This window comes from Bos grunniens, chromosome 17 (genome assembly GCF_055505025.1).
Source record: "Bos grunniens cultivar Pamir isolate PY7600 chromosome 17, Bosgru_T2T1.0, whole genome shotgun sequence".
NCBI classification, from domain to species: Eukaryota; Metazoa; Chordata; class Mammalia; order Artiodactyla; family Bovidae; genus Bos; species Bos grunniens.
Window position 1 is genome coordinate 58311391 of NC_141181.1, and position 22261 is coordinate 58333651.

The 22261-nt window shown below is 53.4% G+C and overlaps 3 protein-coding genes and 1 long non-coding RNA gene across 24 annotated transcripts in view; 2 read left to right on the forward strand and 2 right to left on the reverse strand.

Moving 5' to 3' along the window:
- Positions 1–1604: 1604 nt before the first annotated feature.
- LOC147355492 (uncharacterized) lies at positions 1605–8716 on the reverse strand. The gene is made up of 2 exons (XR_015144582.1): positions 8194–8716; positions 1605–7220 (listed from the first exon to the last, which is right to left on the reverse strand). It is a non-coding gene; the product is annotated as an uncharacterized LOC147355492 (long non-coding RNA).
- Positions 7218–12162, forward strand: LOC147355493 (uncharacterized). 6 transcript variants are annotated; one of them, XM_086348035.1, is made up of 4 exons: positions 9552–9881; positions 10164–10503; positions 10972–11122; positions 12031–12162. In XM_086348035.1, exons 1-4 carry the CDS (start codon positions 9792–9794, stop codon positions 12110–12112), a joined length of 663 nt encoding a protein of 220 aa, XP_086204161.1. In that variant the 5' UTR covers positions 9552–9791; the 3' UTR covers positions 12113–12162. The 6 variants fall into 6 exon arrangements, 1 of the variants encoding a protein (XP_086204161.1); XR_015144579.1 differs by lacking the exons at positions 10972–11122; positions 12031–12162 and adding an exon at positions 7218–7918 and having other exon boundaries at positions 9768–9881; positions 10164–10632; XR_015144577.1 differs by lacking the exons at positions 10972–11122; positions 12031–12162 and adding an exon at positions 7218–7918 and having other exon boundaries at positions 9768–9881; positions 10167–10632.
- LOC147355494 (uncharacterized) lies at positions 11177–21210 on the reverse strand. The gene is made up of 5 exons (XM_086349352.1): positions 21022–21210; positions 19246–19334; positions 18979–19047; positions 15312–16024; positions 11177–12914 (listed from the first exon to the last, which is right to left on the reverse strand). Exons 1-4 carry the CDS (start codon positions 21208–21210, stop codon positions 15358–15360), a joined length of 1014 nt encoding a protein of 337 aa, XP_086205478.1. The 3' UTR covers positions 11177–12914; positions 15312–15357.
- TESC (tescalcin) overlaps positions 14999–22261 on the forward strand; it is a 65379-nt gene continuing 58116 nt past the window's right edge. For 12 of the 16 annotated variants that reach the window (XR_015144568.1, XR_015144569.1, XR_015144570.1 and 9 more), the window contains exon 1: positions 14999–15195. Coding sequence is in view for 8 of the 16 variants with exons in the window: in XM_086348034.1 (XP_086204160.1) it covers positions 15138–15195 (58 nt within the window). In the remaining 8 variants the exon portion in view is untranslated. Of the gene's footprint in view, positions 15196–15262; positions 16029–22261 lie in introns of those variants that run through there. The other 4 variants (XR_015144572.1, XR_015144574.1, XM_086348030.1 and 1 more) reach the window with 3 other exon arrangements.

Below are 22261 nucleotides of genomic sequence, written 5' to 3' on the forward strand. Positions count from 1 at the left end.
GGGAGGGTGATGGCGCCCTCTGGGAGGGACTCCCTCGTCCACTGCTCCCCGCGCCCCATCCTGCCTTCTGGGGCCCATCCTCTCTGGTCACTTCACTAGTGGGTGCTGGGGGCGCCCCCTGCCTGCAAGCCGTCTATTCTTCACAGCTCCAGTCCAAGACGTCCATTTGTTTCTACAAGCTTTTGATACCTCCAGCAACAATTCCCTCAAAAACTTAGCAGGCTACCTGTGCCGGCCAGGTTCTTTTCCAGAAATCCGCTTTCTTACCTCGCTCCTCTGCCTGGTGCCTGTCCCTTCTTCCTGACCTAGATGGCAGCTGCCTGACTCTGCTACTGGCCGGAGTGGAGTCTCACTGTAACAGGCAAGTGTCTAAGGGGCCTTCGTGGCTCAAACTGATTTCCATCCTCCTCTCTTGCCGCGGTGTCCTGAAACAGTGCCATTCCCAACAAAGGGAGCCTGCGAGTTCTGACTCTTCTGTCTTGGGTCTAAACCAGCATGTTTTGGCCCGAGCATCCCTCTGGTACCTTGCTATCGCTGCAAAAAGCAGCCAGCACCCTGTATTCAAGTGTCTTTGACAACTTCCCCTAGACCTGCTGCAGTGCCTGTGGCTCCACCTTGCAAGTTGTAAGCAGCAATTTAACCAAATATAACCCCCAGCACAGCGCTCCAGCCTCCCAGGCACCCAACTGCTGACACCGTTAGTGTGGGGTTTGGCACAGCAGTTCTTTCAAGTGTTGGTTTCTGGAGGGGGGGATGTTTCTTTGTTTTGGTTTTAAGTTCAAAGTGGGCTAATTTTTCCAGAGGAAGCTCTATTTCCTGTTTGGCTATGGGAAAAAAAAAAAAAAGACAAACTAAAGACAGTGATGTCAGTGTCTTCTGGGAAGTAGAAAGAGCTATCTATAAAGCACATTGTTTTGGAAACTTAGGAAAAGAAGTTGTACAGAATAAAGAAAAATGTAGAGGGGAAGAGCCAGTTCATTCTAGACTCCTTGTGTGGTTAGATCAAATTTCCACCTACTTCTAAACATGACAGAATTCTTAATGGAAATGTTGGTATTTAAGTTGTTGAATCTGGGAGCAATTTGAGAGCACTTGGAGAGTTCTGAGTTTTCCCTGTTTGCAGATCACCACTGTCTTCTCAAGGTGGTGAGGGTCTTTCATAATCTGCCATCACGATGGTCATTCCTGGCTGTTGCTGCACAGATGGCTTTCCCCTCAGTGTCTCTTGCCTGTCTCTACCCCAGTGCTTCTCAGCCTTGTTTTCCCAGTAATTCCTCCCTGCCCCACTCCAGGACCCTTTTTACTAAATTTTTTCCTAAAATTAAGGAAATTAAGGGGGCCCTCACCCCATGAAAGAGTTTTGACCTCTTTTTGAAAAATTGAGGTGAAATTCATAGAACATAAAATTCAGCACTTTATTTCATTTTTTTTAATTTATTTTTTTATCTTGTGGCCATGCCACACAGCACGTGGGATCTTAATTCCCCAACCTGGGATCAAACCCATGCATCCTGCATTGGAAGCACAAAGTCTCAACCACTAGACCGCCAGGTCAGTCTCTCACCATTTTGAAGTCAGTGGCATTTAGCACAATCACAATATTGGGCAGTCACCACCTTTATCTAGATGTAAACATTTGACTGCCTCAAAACAAAACCTTGACCCCGTGAAACCACCACTCCCTGTTTCTCCGCCCTGTCTCCCACCACCCCAGTCTGCTTTCTCTTTCTATGGGCTTGTCTATTCTAGACATTTCATATAAAAAGAATCATAATAATGGACCTTTGGGGACTGGTTTATTTCACGTAGCATCAGGTTTTCAAAGTCCACACTCTGTAGCATGAAGCAGTATTCCTTTCTATGGCCAAGTAATATTTACGCATGGACCACACTCTGTTCATGCATTCAGCTGACGCTGGACACTTGCGTTGTTTTCACCTTTTAACCCCTGTGAATAGAGCCGCTGCAAACTGCTATGAAATTTTAATACCAGACTGTATATCCACTGAGGTGCCGTATGTGTATCTGCCCTTACACATCAAGAGTAACTGTTTTTCACTCCCACTGGGAGGCAGCACTGGGAAAAGCCCATCTGCCCCTTCCTGCTTGACCACCGCTGTCTTGTCTTGGAGTGTCTTTTAGTGTGCCCACCTTTGCGCCAGGAGCTGTAGTGAATACAGAAGTACATTTATGTCACCTGCAAGCCAAAAGGTGTATTCCAGAGAGCTTGCTTGATATGTATTGCATGATAGTCTTTGCTTAGTATATTGACTTGACCCCAGAATCTCCTGGTGGCTCAGACAGTGAAGAATCTGCCTGCAGTACAGGAAATGGGGGTTCAATCCCCAGGCCAGGAAGATCCCCTAGAGAAGGGAATGGCAACCCACTCCAGCATGCTTGCCTGGAGAATCCCAGTGGACCAGAGGAACCTAGCAGACGACAGTCCTTGGGGTCACAAAGAGTCAGACATGACTGAGCGACTAACACTTTAACCAGAATCTCTTAGAACGTGTTCCTTAAAAAAAAAAAAAAAATGATTAGAGATTTATTTGCCTCTTATAAAAGTAGGATTTTTTAAAAGTGTACTTGTAAAGTTTTCTGAGTAATGGCCACCTTTGTTTGAGACTATGTCCTAAATTGCCTCCTCAGAGAATTTGAAAGCTAAAGGACCCCTGAAGAATCAGCTGCTAGAACCCTGGTTCCTGGTATTTTACAGAGAGAAGTAATGAGGCCCACCGAGGTTCAAGTGACTTGATCTGGTGTGGGTCTCGAAGCAGGGACTAGAGCTTGGGCCTTCAGACTTGACCTCAGAAAACACCTTACTAGTAATACCATCTCTCATTATTTGGGATTCAGAACCTTGTTATTTCTTCACCGACTGTGCTGTGACAACCACCTGGCCACCTTCAGCCACTCTGTTTCACTCGCATTGACTCTGTTGAGGGAAAATGAGGACATGTTATTCTCCCTCCCCATCCCAGCAATGTGTGCTCTTGCAGTTGGGGATACCCTATCATAAGGCGGTAGAGACTTGCGAGGAAGCTACTTTTCACTGCTCCAGCCTTTTCGAAGTATATAACAGGTGTGCTGAAAACTGCACATAATCACGTACACAGTTTGCTGAGTTTGAATATATGCATCCACTTGTGTTCCCATCACCACAATCCCCGTGATAAACAGATCCATAATTTCCAAAAGTTTCCCTGTATCCCTTTGGGCTTTGGGGTTTTTCGTTCCCCAAAACTTCAGCTTTGCCCACGTGCATGTTGCCGAACCAAATCGTCTGCTCGCTCATGCGCAGTAAAGCCCATCTACTGCCACCAGGTGGTGGTGAAGGGAAGTGCAGCGTTTATTGTAGGCGCCCAGCAAGGACTTCCAGGACAGCTGCTGCCCCCAAACCCCAAACTCTCTGATAGGGTTCAAGACAGCATTTTTGAAGGCCAGGTGACACAGGGGCATCCCAGGGTCTGTGATCAGCTAGTGCACAGTTCTCTGGGTGACGGTGAGGTAATGAGGTGATGTCACAGGTGTTAACTGTCCATTCCTAGACACCTGTAGGTCTGGGGGACTCCTTGTTTGTGGTCATGATGTAGTTAACATCTTCCATTTGGTGGGAATTTTAGGAGGTGGGGCCCCTGGGAGGTGATTAGGTCACGAGGGTGGAGCCCTCGTGGTAGAATTAGTGCCCTTATAAAAAGGGGCCTCAGACTGTTCCCTCACCCCCGCCATCATATGAGGACACAGCAAGAAGCTGGCCACCTCCAAACCAGGACACGTGCTCTTCACCAGACACCAAATCTGCCAGCACCTTGGCCTTCCTCGTCTCCAGAACAGTAAGTGTTTGTTGTTGAAGCCACCCAGTCTGTTGGTGTTTTTGCTAAAGCAGCCCAAACTAGAATAACAGCTCTCCCAGAAACAGAAAAAAGGCAGCCCTCCCATTAAAGATGTCGATGGCTTTTGGTGACGCTCACTGTGAGAAAGCTTCAGCGAGAACAGGCGGGTGGAGTTGGTGAAGGTCAGAAGGGTGGTCTCAGGGCACTCACTGTGTGACCTCCTGGCAAAGTGTGATTTCCTTGTGCATTCAACATCCTTTGTCTTTTGAGGGACTAGCAGCTGCCAGCCAAAGATGTTCAGAGGACTGCCTGTTGAGTCCTTGGTTTCTCAAGATGGTGACTCGGTCACACGTTTATATGGGTGTGTTAGGTATCAACAGCTAAATTTCCTCCTTGCGTATTAAGTCTTCCGTGTAACTTTTCTCTCAATTAGAAATCATCCAAGCACCATTTATCATGGGTGCTGATTCCGGTTTGCTTTGCCTTCTGCTTGGAGCTTGAGGGTGAGGGTGAGGGGGGGACAGAGGGCTGCTTCTTGGGGCTGAGGTGCACACGTCTGATGTCTGAAGCTGCGGTTCCCCACAGTGAGCCCCACTGGAGGGAGGGGAGGCGGAAGTCTCCCTCCCAGCAGCATCGTCCTGCGGTAATAGAGACAAACAGATGGTTCTGGGGTGAGGGGGGCTGGGGCATATGTTTTGTAGTTTGCTCTGAGAGTGACAGATTCTGCTAAGTGTCACTGTCTGGGCGAGGTGCATCCAGCATGTCACCCCCAATCAGGAGGCACAGCTCCCCAAGGCAACTGTACCCCTAGGGTTAAAAGCACATTAAGCTCCAGCACTGTGTGACCCGCCAGGAGAAGACACAGAACAGGCGCACAGAGACAACCAGGATGGAGCGGCCACCACGCAGGATGGCCCAGGGATCCTGCCAGCTGCTCGCACACCCCAGGCCCCGCTGTCCTCTCCGAGTAACTCATGTTCCCACAGAGAGAGAGAGTGGTAATTTTCCATTTTCCTTCCCTGGGTGACTCAGAAGAAAGCAAAATCTGTTCCCAGCTTGTTTTACTACTTCTGTCATTTCTCTTGCTGAGCAGCGCAGACTGAAGGCTGAGGGAGACTTCTCCACACCCACTCCACCTCCTGATCCGTTCTTTCTGCGATCTGCCCTCCTCTCCACCTCGCATCTGCTGGGGGCCCTGCTTGTTCGCCTGGAGACGCTGTGTCTCTGTGGTCCTTTCATTTTAAATGGAAGTGCCCCTCCCTTAGTCCAGGGATGGGCAGGTCTTGGGGGTGAGGTTTGAGCCACACATCGCTGCCTTGTGGGACCTGCCACAATTCCACGAGAACACAACGGGCTGGGAAAAGTCACAGGAGAGGGGCGGTAGCTTCCAAAACGCTCTCTTTGGGGTCATGTTTGCTGAGCAAACCTGCCCTTTCTTGGCTCCAGTAAGTGACTCAGGGAACTGACATTCAGTACCTTGTCCCCACAGCCCCAAGGACCAGGGCCGGCTGTGTCTCCCTGGGCTTCGGGAGTGCCCTGCCATCTCCCCATCGGTGGCTATGGGAGGCACGAGGAGGAGACAGTGGTCTCATGGGATGAATCAGGGGGCGCTTAGGAAGGAAACCGGCTGTGTGGTCTCCCACCCTGTGTCAGGGAAGTGCAGACAAGGAAATGAGGACTGCCTCCCGTCTCGGGAGGGGTCTGCTGAGTCCTGATTTTTGGATGAAGGGCTCACCCCTTCTTTCACTCACTTTCATCAGGTCAGAAATGGAGTGAGGAGCCCCCTTGATAAATGGAACCTGCCAGACTGGAGGGGCCTGGAAGAGACCCTGGGGCTCGTGTCTCTGTGCATTCTTTGCTCCGCACTCCCTCCTGGAGCCGGCAGGAGGTGCTGGCCCTGCAGTGAGTTCAGCCAAGGGTGGTGTCCCTCGCAGATGTGAAAAAATGTGGGAAACACCTGGATAAGTCCCCAGATGGAGCCTCACCAAGCTGGGTGGATTGCGTCGTAATGCCTGTGGGGCTGGGGATGAGGGGAGCAGACAGAGACAGCATCCTTCTGACTCCCCGGACACCTGCTCCTGCGAGGTCATCACCAAGCCTCAGCGTCTATCCAGGGAAACAGTCACACAACCTAACCGCAGAACAGTACGAGTCCCCAGAGGATCTGTGCCAGAGAGGACACCCAGAGGTCTGTGAGGAGATCCAGGAAAAGAATGTTCCCAGCCTGAGCACATCTCGCAGATCAGTTGGTGTTGCGGGGTGAGGGCTGGGGGACTGCCCCATCCAGGAGGCTGACGATGCCCCCCCTACCTGATGGGGCCAAGAGGAGAAGGCAGGGGACTGTGCCTTCAGAAAAGCCACATCATTTAGTCCTCGTGCCACTCTGCAGAGTGGACGCTGTTATCAACCCGCTTTACAGATGAAGAAACTGAGGCTCAGCGACAGGGCACTCCAGATCTCAAAGGGGAAAGAACCACATGGTGGAGGAGGATGGCTCCCCCAGGGGACAGGGGACAGAGTGGCACTGATTTTCCTTTGGTTACAGGTTCAGAGAGGCTGGGAACCCCGCAGTGGTGTCTGATTCCCCCCAGGCCCTAGGGGGCAGCAGAGCCTCATAACTGACCTTGCTTTGCAGTGGCCCAGACTCAAAAGTTCCAGAGAGGCTTCTGTTACTAACTAGCGTGGGCTGGTCATATAGCCTGCAGCAGAGTCTCTGTTTCCACTGGGCTGGCAGAGAGATGAGGATCTCCATGGAGCGTGTTACTCATCTTCGCGTCGGGAGCAGCAGATCCCTGAGGGCTCACCTAGCTCCAAGACTTGGTGTTTAAGGTCTAGACATCTTCACTTTGGTCTTCCCAGGTGGCACTAGTGAAAGAATCCACCTGCCAATGCAGGGAGATGCGGAGACTCGGGTTCAATCCCCTGGGGAGGGAAGATTCCCCTGGTGTAGGAAATGGCTCCCCACTCCAGTATTCTTGCCTGGAAAATCCCACGGACAGAGAAGCCTGGCGGCCTACAGTCCATGGGGCAGCAATGAGTCAGACACGACTGAGCAGCACCAGCAGTAGGAGCACTTCACAGCAGCCCAGCGCCCCTGCGATGGTGAGCATCCTGGGTCCCCAGACACAAAGACAGGCAAAGTGAACTCCTCTTGGTCACATGACCAGCAGGCAGGATTTGAACAAGGTCTTCCAGTGGCTCTGTACCTTGAAATCACTCACATGCTGCTCCACACACAGAACACACCCGCTGTTTGCTGCTAGTACTGAAGGGCTTCGTGCAAGTTCAGTTGCTAGAAGTGATCACTGCTGATGTAATGACATTGTCTGCAAGGTTCCCGGGGGAGGGAGGGGCGGGGTGCGCCCACCCCTGAGACGGTCGAACATCCTGCGTACAAGAAAGAAGTACTTAACCAGCGCCTGGCAGGCTGCAAGTTTCTAAGTGATTTATAAAAAGCCTGCTCAAGTCTAGAGACTTCTAACAGGCAGAGGTGTGTTCTCCAGACTAAGAATAGCTGCCTAGGCCTGACGGGAGATGTTTTCTGGTGACGTCAGAGCAGAGCAGCAGCATCTTGGGGGGTGGTGAGGGGATAACAGCTGCCAGAACAGCCTCCCTGCCCACCCCCGCCACCTTCCAGAGGGATGCGCTGAGCCTGGGGAATTCAATGAAGGTGTTGGAACGGTGCCAGGTGATTACCAAGATGGGATTTGTTCTTGACTTTTGAATGTCAAGAAGCTGATCTAACCTGTCACTTTCCCACCTCACCACCCCACTGCTGGCTGCACGCTGGCCACCTGACCAGTAGACTGGGGACAGAGAGCAGAGGTCAGCAGGGGAGGCCGGTGGTCCCTGGCCGCTTTGTATTTAGATGTTTCCTGGGCAGCGAGAGAGCTCAGGTGCCTCCATCCTGCCGGCACCCCCCACCCCCAGCCTCACTGGCACCTGAGGGGCCTCTAACACGTGCAGACTCCAGGCCCCCAGCCCAGCCCACCGCGGGGGGATTCGCATTTGCGCCCGAGTGTGGGAACTCCTGCTGTTTAAGGGAAGGAGGACTCCAGTCCAGAGCTTGCTCCAAGCCCCAGCAGGTAACCGCTGACTTTTTCTGAAGTTCATAAATTCTGGGTAGAGAGAAAGTACAAAGATTAAGTCAAACTGAGGTTAAACTATGGCTCCCCGCCAAGAGCTGTGAGCTTTCAGTGGAAGTACTAGAGGGGAGAGAGAAAAGGGAAGTTTCAACTTAAAATATACTCTTTAAAATTACGTCTTGCCGGCGGTCCTGCGCGGTATGTGACTGGGCGTTTGCTGCATACATTCTGCATCTACCACGCCAGGCGTGTGCATGAAACTGTGCGGTTCTTACTTTGTGTCCACTGGGGGGCCTTTGGGGGCTATTGTGGCTGCATCTGTTGTTGGCCTTGCTCCCTGGCTCCACAAAACTGAGCCCCCACCCCAAGCCTCAGTTTCCCCCTTTCTGAGGTTCAGTTTTTGTCTTCTGACACCTAGGAGGGGCTGGAGAAACCATCTTTTAAAAACTCATTGCACCTGACCCTCAGAGAGCCAAGCATTCACCCCCCTCCTTCAAGGAGGAGCAAAGTGCGAGTCAGTCTTTTTAAAAACAAAGGAAACACTGAAGCCAGAGAGCGACTTGCCCAAGGGCACCCTGATGTTCTCCCACGTTCCTGAGGCTTCCTTAACCAGAATTGTCCCTAAGGAGAGCGGCTCTCCCTGGGAGGCCTCAGATGTTCCCTGGGTTAAAGAGGCGGAGGTTAGGTGACCGGCCCTGGAGAAGGGCTAACATGGTGCCACCTGTGAGCCGTCCCTGGGTACATGGTGTTACAGCCCTCAAGGCTCTCGTCTCTGGATGCGGAGTTAATGAGCTGCGTCTTTCTGCACAGCTGCCAAGCGACGGGTCTCAGCCGAAGGTCATGCTACCAGGACTCTCCAAGAAAACACTGTAACACAGGCGCACCTGTGTGCCCAGGTGGCCCAGGAGCCACAGCGCCCTGTCCATGTGGTTCATCATACTCCACTCTTTATAAAAACACCAACACCTGGGCACCGCCCCTCCCCCCCAGGGATTCTGATTGCAGGCTGTAACCTCCCCAGCTGTGTGTCACCACAGCTAGGGTGGAGACAGTGCGCCTGCAACTTGGTAAGGTCTTGGAATCACCTGGGGGATTACAATTCAGATCCCCATCCCCAGCTTGCTCTAATTGGGGTCTGGGGTGTGGCTTGAGCATTAGGGGTTTTCAACACTTCCCACATGGCTAGGTAAAGAACCCAGCCTGCCCTTGTAGGAGATACAGGTTCGATTCCTGGGTCGGGAAGATCCCCTGGAAGAGGAAATGGGTACCTACTTCAGTATTCTTACCTGGGAAATCCCATGGACAGAGGACCCTGGCGGGCTACAGACCACAGGATTGCAAAAGAGTCAGACACGACTGTTTAGTCCGAGCAACTAAACACGCACACACATTGGTGGTTCAGAGGTGCGGCCACATCTGAGGACGCCGCTCGGGTTCATTCTGTACCTGGTCTCTTGGCCGCCCGATCCCCAGCAGCCAGGGCCGCCCTGCAGCTCCCAAGTCCTCCCCAGAGAGACTGTAGCCTTGTGTTGCTGTTTCTAAATCTATATCTCTGCATCTCGAGAAAATTCTGCTCTTGACTTTTGAATGACAAGAAGGTGATCCAAAGCAATGCATCCTCTGGCTGCACCTTCCTGAACAGGAAATAAAGGCTCAGACTGTAGAGCATGAAGACAGAGACAGGGGAGGGGGCTTCTGTGGTCAGCCAACCCCCGAGGCCTCACCCTAAGCCTCTGGAGGGTCCTGGCTCCTCAGCCCTGAGTGCACACAGCAGTATCTGAGCCCCACGGGTTTCAGGGCAGCCCCAGCTCTGTCTCACTTGTGCCTCCACCATCTGCCCTGCCCTCAGGGTGACCGAGTTCCCCCGGGAAGGATGGCTTTTTCCAGAAGCCCCTCTCCTGAACCCCCGCCCAGCACGGGCTCTCCTGTTCTGCTGACCGGCAAGCCCAGGGGCTCCACAAAGGTGAGTTCCCTGCTGTCTTCACTGGCCGCCCCCTCCCCAGGATCCCCAGGCCTCCCCTCACCCTGTGACATGTGGAGGTTGGGCTTGAGGCCCGGGGTCCTCTCTGCACGCCAGCCCTCTTTGAGCCTTAGATCCCCGTGACCTTGACCTCTCTGAGCTTCCTCCCTGGTGAAAATGAAAGGATCGAGCTAGTCAATTCCCAGGGGCCTTTTGATCCCTCCTGGAGCCGCCCCCAACTTGGCTCCCTCTGTTGGGCTCCTTCTCCCTGTGTTTTTCCCCCAGCAGCCCTTCCGCCAGGTCAGAACACTCGATCCTGCCCGGGATTTTCACCTGCTTCTACTACATGCAGCGAGGAACCCAGAAGCCCCCAAAGCACCTTTATCTCCCAGCCATCCCCGACCCTGCCCTGGAGTCTCTCGGGCAGAGGGGATGCCTCCTCTGCTTAAGGAGTCTCCAAAGAACAGCCGGGGAGCCGCCTGTCTCTGCTTCACATCCACGTCGTTCTCCACGAAGGGTAGAGGTGGATGCGGTTCCCATCCCTGCTGTCCGCAGCCTGAAGACACTGCCGGGTGGACATCTGGGAAGCGTGCCCAGTCAGCAGGAGCGCCCCGGGTGCTGCCAAGTCAGCACAGCCTGGGGAGGGGGGTGTGGGGCGGGGCACCTGGGCCTACCTCTCACCTCCACCTTCAACCCTGTCCGCCCCAGCCTGTCTCTGCCCTCCGTCTGGCCCAGATGGGAGGTACCTGCTCCATCCTGTCCCACATCAGCTCCAAATTATCGACTGCACCGGCTCTGCTGCACCCCAGCATATATTTATCACCCTACCTCCCAGGCCCTCAGTTGGGTCTTGCTTGTACTTTCAGCCACCCCAGGAGTGAGAGGATGGAAGGAGAGAGGGCGGAGATGGCTATGCCTGCCCCCACACCCTCCCCTTGGCTGGGGAGGTGCTGAGATGAGCCAGGTGGTAGGATCCCAGCCAGTGGTACTGCCTGGTTGGTCAAGTTCGTGGTCGCCAAGGTGGCCTGCTCAGCATCCACCCCCAGTGGATCCACCCCGGCCCTGAAACCCCCTTGCTGAATCCTATTTATAGAGATTGGATTGTGGACCCATTATACAGATGAGGACATCAAGGTTCAGCACTGCAAAGGAACCAACCCGAGGCCACACTCTACCTGGGGAGTGGCAGGGCCCAGATGCAACACAGATCTGAATCCATCTCCTACAGGGCACTGTCACCCGAGGTTAGCTTCAAAGATTAAGGTGCCTTGGGTGAGAAGGGATTGTTTAACAGATAACCAAAAGGCCAACTTTAATTCAAAATGCAAATTGGGGTTGATTCTTCTCTCATTCCATTCACAAAGAGGCCCAGACATATGAGACCAGTGTAAGGAACTTAAATGAGGGTAAGAGGAAAATTGTTTCAGAGTCGAGATGCTGGTGTAGCCATTTCTGGGGTTTCCTTCCCTGGACGTATTTTATGAGAGCACCACTTCCTTCCTTGTTTGAAGTGACTTAGGTGTGGTGTTCTCTAAGTCAAAGGCCAAGCAAGATGGCTCTTGAAATCCCCGTAGCTTTCTTAGGGTCAGTGGTCCCCAAATTAAGAAAAGTGTTTTGTTGCCCCCAGAACATTGCCAAACCTTGGGAGATCCCCCAAGCTAAGTGATAAGAGGGACAGGAGGGCAGTACAGGTGAATTATGGGAACTGCTGTTTACACAGTTTCATACATGTGCTCTGATTCTGGTTTACCACCCACCCTGGACACCTTGGCTTTCCCATCAATAGAATGGGCATGTGTTGGATACCCGCTAGTGATCTAGGTCTGTTCCTATCTCTTTCCTTCCAGACTGGGAGGTCAGAGACCAATGACCTCGCTCTAGTATCGGAATCCCCAGCACTCAGTAGTGAATGAGTGAATGGATGGATGAATGAATGAATGGACAGATGAACATATGAATCATAACAGCCGATTGTGTAGTGGTGTACCGAGTTATCTCAGACCAGCTTGTGAGAACAAATGATTAAACATTCAAGAGTTTTGCAAGCCCATTGTTCAGTTACTGGTAGCTTGAAATCGACTGTGGTGGGAGTATTTATACATGAGGGCAATCGACAAGGTTGTAAAGGCTAGCTTCCCCTCTGCTTCCTCAGAGCCTGCTCACCTGCACCCTGCCGGATGCCACTTCCTGTGTCAGGCAGTCTTCACACGTATGACTCCACGCAAGCATCGTAAGATGGCACCGTTATCATCCCACTCTACAGACAGGAAGCCGAGGCCCGGGGAGCAAAGCCACTTGCCCACAAGTGGTTCGATGGTCTGCTTCACTTACGTGAATGAGGACGGCCTTCGCCATCCCTGGGCTCGGCTGCCCGGCATGGCCTCACAGGTACCAGTTGTTCTCACCGCCGCTGTTTTTAATCAGCTCCTCTGGGAGAAGAGAAGCAGTTGCCTGGTGACCAAAGTGTTTTCCTGGCCCTCTGAAGAAGGTCACGCTGAGTGAGGGGGAGGATAAAGGTCGCCACAGGGGGCGCCCCCACTTCCAGGGCTCCAGACAACAGAGCCAGTCAGCCCAGCCAGACCCCCTGCAGCAGTCCAGGCCTCCTGGATCCCTGACGCCATTAGCTGGATCGAATTAAAGGCCTGACGTCCCAGAGCAGTGCAGCAGGCTTGTGTGCAGAGAGCCTGCGGTGTGTGGGCATCACGGCCAGAGAACAAGGCAAAGCCCAGGCAGAGGGTGGGTGACTGCAGGGCCCCCAAACCTGTCTAGCCGTATGTGCCTCTGACATGTCCCTTTGGGAGCACAGTTGGGGACAGTCACAGATTCCCCAAAGCTCAGCTTAGGGTATAACAATCTCTCCAGGGCCATTCTGGCTGGATCAAGCCCGATCTCCGGGGGCCTGTTTACCCCGCTGCATTGTCGCCTCCTGTGTGTCCGTCTCCCACTCCTCCAGGACTCTCAAGAGCAGAAGTAAGGCTCCCAGTTGTTCCTGGTTGTGGCTCCAGGACCCATGGAGGCCCCTATACACAGCAGGCCCTGGATAAACAGGCAGTGAATAAATGAATGAGCAAGCAAACCTGCACAGTGCGCCTCCCTGGTGCCCGGAGTTCTTGACTCCTCCAAGCCCTGCCATCAGGAATAAATTTCCCATGGTCATCACAGCCCAGCCTCCCAGCTCCTGCTGGCTGGTGAAGGTGGCATATTTGGCAGTAGACCCAGAACAGTGGATGGGGGCCCTGAGAAGGAGTCTCCAAGGAGGTGATGTTTATACTGAGATTCAGGAGCCCCTGCCATGGGAGGAGGGAAGGGAGGGGAGTTTCAGGCAGAAGGGACCGGTGCAAATGCTTGTCTCGGAGCTGACAGTGGCCAGCGGGGCTTGAGATGAAGTTGACCGTGTAGACGGGTGATGGAATAAAGACCACCTCCCTTCACCCCATACACTGGGGGATCTCTGGGCGATCACCCAAGGGCCAGAGCAAAGCCATGTGACCCTCCCTGCCCCTGGGCACTGTTCCAGGGCTTTCACCCCCACCCACCTGCACTGTACCAGCTCTGAGAGCAGCCGTGCCAAGGGGAGGAGATGCATGAGAACATCGTTTTCTCTCTCCCCAGCAAAAAGCCCCAGCATAAAATCACTGGATAATTCAATAGAATAAAATTCCAGGAACAGATATTTTAAGTCAGAACAAAACTGTGTCCGGCAGCTTCGGGTAATTCCCAAGGTTCCCCGGGACCCCTTTCCTATTCCAGAGGCCAGCCTCGGTTTCTAAATTCCTTCTGACCTGATGTGCAGCCTCCCAGGCAACTTTCCAGTTTGCTTGGACCAGCTGATGCCCCGCAGCCAACATTTCCCCAGCTTGGCGAGATCTCAGCCCTGCCGAGCTTTTGCAAATGCACATTCCAGGTGCAGCCCCTGCTCTGTGAGTAACAAGAGTGTGAAGGGGAGCCGGATTTTCAACCAGGCGGGGGCTGATTCTCTGCTCTGGTAGATTTCAGGTAGCTCCTTGGTGACTCTGAACAGCTCCTCTACTCTGAAAGAGCTGTGACCCTCAGCTTGGACCTGTGGTCTGCAGGTATGAGCAGTTGGTTTGAGCACCCCCTCCCCAGCCTCCTGTGACATAGATGTAAGTGGGCCTGCTCAAGTCTCCCCCAGCCAGCACTATCAACAGAGCCTGGCACCCAGGACAGTCCCCAAATACATGCTAATAACACACATCTTTAGGCACTGTGGAGCGCAGTGGTCTGGGCTTGAGACCAGGGAATATGCTGACTTTGATTTCTGCCCTGGCTGTGTGACCTTTCTGAGAACCAGTTCCTTTGTTGTAAAGTGGACATGATTCCATGGCGACTGCCTTTGCACTGTGGCCCAGGCCAGGCCCTTCTGATGGAGGTTCTCATCAACTATTATTATCCCCATCTTAAGGAGGAGGAGTCACAGTTAGACAGCTGGTGGGACTGGCTGGGGTCACCCAGCCTGGTTAACAAAACCCAGCTCCCTACAGCCAGCCTAAGTCAGAGCTTCTCCCAGAAGGATTGCATTCTCTGACAGGTTGAAATGCAGCCTCCTGGGCGCTGCCTGAGTCCCTGACCCTCAAGTTTGAGAAGGTCCCCACCCTAAGCTACTAGGCTGAGCGGCTAGGGCTGGTTAGTGTTGTCTGTGGGTGTGTCCACTTCATCATGTTGGGCTCTCCTGGAATAAGCTAAGCAAAGCACCCCCTCCATGTGCATTCAAGCTGGATTGTTATTATTATTATCTCTATTGCTGTTCACCGTAGAGCTAATTAACGCTGTCCTTCTTCACTGTTCCCAGGGAGTTTCCTTTCTGAGAATTGGGAGGAGGTGTAGTGGAACCGGGGTGGGGGTGGGCATGGGCGTGGAACCTCCATTCGTTCTGATCCCTCCTACCTGTATACCCCAACTCTGCTCATACCTGCTTCTTCCCAGGGCCGGCACGGGTGCAGAAGGGATGAGCACGGCGGCGGCTGCAAGGACTGAGGAACCTGGGTCCCCCGCCCGGGGCGGGGCGCTGCCCACTCCCGGCCGTGCGCGAAGCCGGCGCGCGCTAGGACCGTGGCGCTCCGCCCGCCGCCGCTATAAGAGGCTGCGCTCGCGCCCCACGCGGAACCCGCGGCTCAGACCCGTTCCTGGCGTCCCGACCGGTGTGTTGGACCCGAGGCCGGTGCGGCCGCGGCGCAGCTGACGCCAGCCCAGGGCCTGGGACGGACAAGCGTCCCGGGACCCCACCCCGCCGCGGGCACCATGGGCGCTGCCCACTCCGCGTCCGAGGAGGTGCGGGAGCTGGAGGGCAAGACCGGCTGTGAGTATCCCGCGGGGGGCGCGCGCGGGGACAGGGGCGGGGACCGCTGGCCGGCTGGCCCTGGGGTTCCCAGCCCACAGCCGGCCGCTCGGCTCTGGGTCCCCGCTCTGTGTGACCTTGGGCTAGTAGCTGGCTCTCTGGGCGCCTCAGTCTCCTCTTCCTTCAAATGGGTTCCCCGCCGGCCGCTTTGCAGGCTACGACGATGCTGAGTAAGTGCCGGGGCCGCTGTGCCCCGGCGCCCTCGGAGTTGGCCGGGAAGCCTCGCCTGGGACTGCAGACCCGGGAGGGAGCAGGGTCCTGGCTGCCCCCGCTGGGGGCAGAGCAGGCGCCCGGGAGAGCGAGCGCCCGGGCGCGCTCAGCTGTTGTGAGCGCCCCGCACCTGAAAGTCGATGGATTCGCGATGCGCCGGGGGAGGAAAGTTTTGAAATCGGCGGCAGCTGGGTACGAGCCGGGCTGCGTGACCTTTGGCGGCTGCGCGGGTCTCTGCGCCTCCCGTCTGTGAAATGGGTTCAGGTGGGTCCCGCTCCATGAGTAACTGGGAGGATTAAGCGAGGCAGCGCCCGAGGAGCACTTTGCGGGAGCTCGGCGACCTTCCTCGAGCTCTCCCGGACTCCCGGGCCCCGCAGAGGCTGCGCGCCCAGCGTCCGCCCGGGCAGGGCGCACCAGGAGGCCGTGCTGCGGGCTGAGCTGACCGCAGGGAAGTGATGGCGGAAGCGCCTGACTGCCCAAGTCCTGCCGGGCTGGGAACTTGACCGTAGGCCATGACCTCTGGGCCCCTGCTTCTGTTACGGGGCTGTGAAGCGGAGTGTGGACTGAGGACCACGAAAGGCTAGGTGAGTGGGCAGACTGGCTTTGACAGTGGGCAGATGGTGTTTGATCCCTGCCAGCTCCACTTCCTGGCTGTGTGACCTTGGGCTAGTCACTTTACCCCTCTGAGTCTCGGTTTCTTTCTAGAATGGAATTTCTGCTAGTATCTGGTAGACTAGATGGTCATGAAAACGGGAGCCGCAGATGTTATTTCCAGGCAGCAGGCCCCTGGTGCCTGCTTGGAGTTTAATGCAGACAGAGTCCATGGTTGATCAGCTGGAGGGAGCAGCCCAGCCATTTGTGCCTAGGCTGAAAAATGACCCCTCCTGACCCCCAATCTAAATACCTCTTTCCAGAAGAATTGGGTGAAAATTACAGAAAGCCCTTAATTAGATGTGTGTGTGTGTGTGTGTGTGTATACAGGTGCATACATACACAGACACCTTCCTGTGTACAAATATAGAGCTGTCTTCTGTGGGGGGGGGGAAGGTGTGGTTCATATACATAATATAGAACCCCTTTCTTTCTTTCTTTTTTTTTTTTTAAAAGAGAAGTAAGAGTATATTTTCATAACTGTTTCATTTGCATCAAGGAAGAGTAATGAATACTTACCAGGGGATTTGGTAGAAGGGATGGAGGAGTGAGCCTTTCACTGTTAACTTTTTTACATTTTAATTTTGAATCATGTGTGACTATTTCTTCAGAAAGTTTTACAAAGTCTAGTTCAGCCCCAAGGCTCATGTGAGAGAGGAGGTAGGACCATGACCTGACTTTCTTGGGCTTCCCCCGTTTCTGTTATATTTCTTGAGTGCCCGCTGGCTGCCTAGAAGTAGGATTCTCTGAGGCTGGGATCTCTGCAGGAAGTGTGGGCTCTACTGGCTATAGCCTCGCAGGCAGCCCCCACGCCCTGCAGTCTGGGGGAATTCCATCTGCCTGTGCAGTTTGACAGGTGATGGGGCTGCAGAGCATGCTGGGAATCTTGTCAGTTTCCTGGGTCCAGCCTCCTACAGGGATGACAGACGCTGAGTGTTCCATGCTCTGTTGCTTTCCCAGATATGGCTTCCCTTCTTGCTGCTCAGAACTCGGATTTCACACCCCAAAGAGAGAGGGGAGACAGAGGAGAGCCAGGAAGGGGTGTTCTGAGATCAGACTAGAGGGATGGATGAACGCCTGCCTTCTGTTATCTGAACTTTAAATAGGTGGAAAGCTCCCCTATTTCTGTGAAAAGGGTTGGCACGGTCTGAGCTCTTTTACCCATTCAGACCTGAGAGACTGATATTGCAGAGGGGAGACGCAACGCACAGTATGAACAAATCAATCCGTAGTTCTGGGAAGAGGGTACAACCCAATGGCATGAGAGCTGGGATGGGGCAAGGAAACATTTCTTTAGGGTCGACCTGGAGGGCTTCTCAGAGGAGGTGATAATGGAGCAGACCCAAATAAGAAGGAGCAAGCTGTGGGAAGACCAGTGGGAAATGCACTGGGGGCAGAGGGCGCAGCAAATGCAAAGGTCCTTTGGCAGGAACAGAGTAAAGACAATGAGTGAGGTTTGTTTGAGATGAGGACACGGATGTAGGGCTCAAGCTGGGTCAGGAGCCTGATTTAGGGGGTCTTGCTAGGTATGTGGACTTGGGCAAGTCATTCATGCCCTGAGTGCCTCAGTTTCATGCACTGTGAAGTCAGAATAGAAGTCATACCTTCTTCTGAGTTGTTAGGAAGGATTAAATGAGTGAATATATGCAAAGTATTTAGAACAAGCAGCTTGTCACGTGGCGCAGTGGTAAAGAATCCGCCTGCCAGTGCAGGAGACTCAGGAGACTTGGGTTCAGTTCTTGGGTTTGGGAAGATTCCCTGGAAGAGGACATGACAACCTACTTCAGTATTCTTGCCTGGGAAATTCCATGGACAAAGGAGCCTAGCAGGTTACAGTCCATGGGGTCGCAGAGAGACACTACTGAGCGACTATGCACACATTTAGAACAAGCACAATTATTTAATATTCTCAGCCTTGCTTTAAACACATTGATAGATCCTGGTCACTCTGAGCCACAAGTAAGAGTTAAGTTTTGGTCCCACTTCTTCAGAGCTGTGTGACCTTAAGCAAGTTGTTTTACCTCTCTGAGTGTTAATGCACCCACCTGGATCCTGGGGTGGAGGTATAGATTGAACCAGATGATGTATGTATGTGTGGCAATACCTGACTTGGTGTGGGGACATCAGCTCCCAGGATCCTGCAGGCTGGGTGGAGTGTTCCCGTCAGAACCCTTGGGAAGCATCTCTGAGAAAGTTAGCAGAGCCTCAGACCAGGGCAGCCAGAGGACAGGCGGTTCCCACGGGGTTTCTAGGTTCCCTCTGCCTCTCTGAGCACCAAGATGGTCCCTAATTGGAAGAATCAGCCTGATCCCTTTGCACGCACCCTCAAGGAATCCTCATAGTAATCGTTCAGGGAAGGTGGTACTGTGGCCAATTCAGAAGAGGAAACCGAGGCTCAGAGGACTCAAGCAACTTGCCTGCCATCCCACAGTGCATAAGCAGAGGAGTAGGGGATCCCAGCACCCCCGGGGTTCACTGTCCTGCCACTACTGTGCTTTTACTGTGTGTCATCGCCTTGCAGATTTCTAGGAACCGAGAAAGGGTAGGAACAGCCTGCCATACGTTTTTCTCACCTCCAGGCCTTTGCACAATCTGTTCCCCGTGCCCCGGAGCACTCTTTCCATTTCAGGTAATTCGGCATTTGCATGTGGCAGTAACCATCACCCAGGAGAAGACGGAGCATGGCTCCTCTTCTCATCTCTTCATGAAACTCATGTTCTTGGTTCAGAGCTCAGCTTAGCTATTGTTTCCTCCCAGAGAGCCTTCCCTGGCTACCCTCCTTCCAACCTTGGTGTGTTAAATGCCAGTCCCCAGCACTCCGGCAGCTCCTGCGTTGCCTCCCATAATAGCATCACAGCCTGTTGTAATTGTCAGCTTTGTCACCTGCCACCCCCTCGAAACTTGGAGCTCCTCGAGAGTGAGGAGGATGTGTCTTGTTCACCTTTGTACTCACTGGGAACACAAGAGGTTCACGTTGAGGGGGTGAAGGCCCTGGGGACTTTATAACCCGAGCAGTATTGCCCAGGAGCGTGTGTCCGGTATAAAATCTAGCACCACCCCAGCAGCCGGCCCGGGCCATGCCAGCCCCACCAAAAATAGGCCTGAGTGCAAGCTCGCCCACAGAGGGCATCCTCAGGTCTGCACACCCACCTCTCCTTTCCTCTGAGAGCCTCGTCGATCAATTTAAAACACAAGCAAGTATTCCCAAACACCTTTGCTGTGCCAGCAAAGCCAACTACCTAGATGGTTAACATTCCTATTAAAAACCCCAGCAAAGGCATCCTCATTGTGTGTCTGAGTGGTGAGCTTGCCTTTCTCCATGGCAGGTGTGGAGTCAAGCCCAGCGTGTGTGTCCTGGGGTGTGACATGGGCCCTGGACGGGAGGAAAAGCTCCTTAGGAGACACTCACTGAAGCGTGTCCCCCGTCACCACCTGGAGCTGGCGTGGAGGTGGCCCTGCTTCCCGTCCCCCCGCCCGATGTCTGCTCCTGGAATTGGAAAGGAAACAATAAGAGTGGGATTCTGGGAAAGGTGGAAGGGTCTGTTTTTTTTTCCTTCAGGCTCCAAAACAGCTCCACAGGCATGTCTATATAGATGCCAAGAAGCTGCCAGAAGGAAGAAGAAAAAACAATCTCACAGATCGGGAGCTCAGACCTCATGATGATTGGAGCTAGTGTTTATCAGGCGCCCGTCATCTGCCAGACGCCGGGCTGAGCTGGGATGTTCCCCGCAGCGGCTCACAGAATCCTCCCGGGGATGCTGTGGCCTCCCTGTTCCGTAGATGGGGAAGTCGAGGCTGAGGAGAAGACATGACAGACCAGGGCCACAGGCCACTAAGAAGCAGAGGCAGGATGCAGTTTCTGGTCTGACCCCCAGACTTCATCCTTTGGGGAGGGAACCAGAGATGAGGGAGTCCTGTGCGGCCTGGGCAGGCTTCTAGGGGTGACACAGTACGTTTTCCACCAGAATCTCCCTGCTGGGCGATACTCCTGGGTTATAAAGCCTTCAAGAAGCCCCAGACCGTGGCCTCAGCCCCTTCACCACCTTCTCCCATGCAACAGGCGCCTCCTCTGCCCTCCTGAAGGGGCCTTGAGGGTAAGGGCAGGCCAGCAGGTACCACTGTGTTCTTCCTGTGGTCATCAAGGCTTGTGAAGCTAAATGGCCAGACAAGACCCACCCAGCTCCCTTTCCATTTTCTCTGGGGTAGATTATAGTTTGTTTTCATTAAGAAAAAAAAAATAATGTATTTATTTCATTTATTTTTGGCTGGGCTGGATCCTCGTTGCTGTGTGGGCGTTTCTTTACTCGTAATGTGTAGGCTTCTCACTGTGGCGGCTTCTCTCGTTGCAGAGCATGGGCCCTAGGGCACTGAGGCTTCAGCGTTTCGGCTTCCAAGCTCTAGAGCACAGGTTCAGTAGTCGTGGCACACAAGCTTATTTGCTTCGCAGCATGTAGGATCTTCCTGGACCAAGGATAGAACCTGTGTCTGCTGCATTGGCAGGTGGTTTCTTTAGCACTGAGCCACCAGGGAAGTCCTAGACTGTGGTTTTAACTTGGGATCCTTGAGGAGTCTCTGAACCCCCATAAAATAGGGTGCAGAATTGTGTCCTGGGGGCCCTGGGAGACATGGACCCTCAGCTTTCATGAGATTCTTAAAACGGTGACAGTGCAGTCTACTGTATGTAAATAAGACCCCAAAAGAAAAGTGAAGATAAAGTGAGCACTAAATTTTTTTTAGAAAAATGAAAAAGGGTGGCTTCCTGCTGAGGGAGGAACAGACATGTGTAGGAGGACTGGTCGCCGACGTCTGAGCTCTCAGGGGCCCTGGGTGCGGTGGTCTCTACCACAGAAGGGAGGGCCGAGAGGCCCCAGCCCTCAGTAACCTCCTCTCCCTTGGTCAGGCAGGGGTGCCCGGATCTCTGCCTACCTCTGGGTGCTCACAGTGTGGAAACATGCAGGAGAGGGCTGGGTACAAGGGAACTGATTCCTGGGCACCCACAAGCCCCCCTGCTCTGGCCTGCTCTGTGCAGCTGGCCCGCTCGTTCTGTGTCCGTGGCAGCTGCAGAGCAGGGCAAGGTGATCGTGGGGTCTGCCCCATGTGGTAGTTCTGAGACATGCTGTCCACGCCATCAGTTCCACACCTTTAAAGATGCAGCAGTTGACCAGATGGTCTTGGACTGTGGCTGAGGTCATAGCTGCTCCTTCTGGGGCCCTTTCCATCGATCATCCTCCCATCCTAAGAGCCCAGTGGGACTTTTGTTACCTGTTTACAGATGAGGACACTGAGGCTCAGACGTGCAGCTGATGGCTCAAGGTTACTTCCATGCATATGTGTAACTGAACTGCTGTGCTATACACCTGAAACTAACATGATCTTGATACTATGAATCAGTTATACTTCTATAAAAAAGGAAAACACAGTCTACAAAAGATGACTTAGATGCTGTGTGTAGAACCCAAATCCAAAACCAGACTTTTTTTTGGGGGGGTAAGGAGAAACTGCCTGTCCCACGTGACATAATGTAGACAGTGTGAGGGTCCCTGAGTCTGTCTTATCTGGGAGACGTGACACTGCTGACCCGTGACCTTGTTTGGTTTTATTTTGTTTTTAGATATTGCTTATTTGGCTGTTCCAGGTCTTAGTTGTGGCATGCAAACTCTTAGCTGAGGCACATGTGATCTAGTTGCCTGACCAAGGATTGAACTTGGGGCCCCCTGCACTTGAAGTGCAGAGTCTTATCCACTGGACTACCAGGGAACTGTGCCCCTCACCACAACCTTGTCAATAGTGTTCTACACACTTGTTTACTAAGTTGGCAAGGGGAAAATGGGACCTCGAGATGGATAGGATTAGCTCTGGGTGATTTGGAAAGTTCTAGAACTGTAGGCTACCTATCCTCCAGGGAGGGCAAGCTTGGTGGTGGGCACTGTGAGGGGTGTAGAAAGGGCTAAGAAAGAGGAGGCCCTCTCCAAATCCTGTGGAGTCAGACCTCACAGGTCTGACTGTGAGACTCAAACCGGTTTCAGAAGAAATAGTTGTGTTTTCTCTGCGTGAGAGCAGCTGGTGATCTACTCCAGCACTTCCCAGCTCCACGGACTAGTAGTAATTACATCCCTTATGCATCTTTCCTTCTCGCTTCCCCCACCCCCACGCTGGCAGGATAATT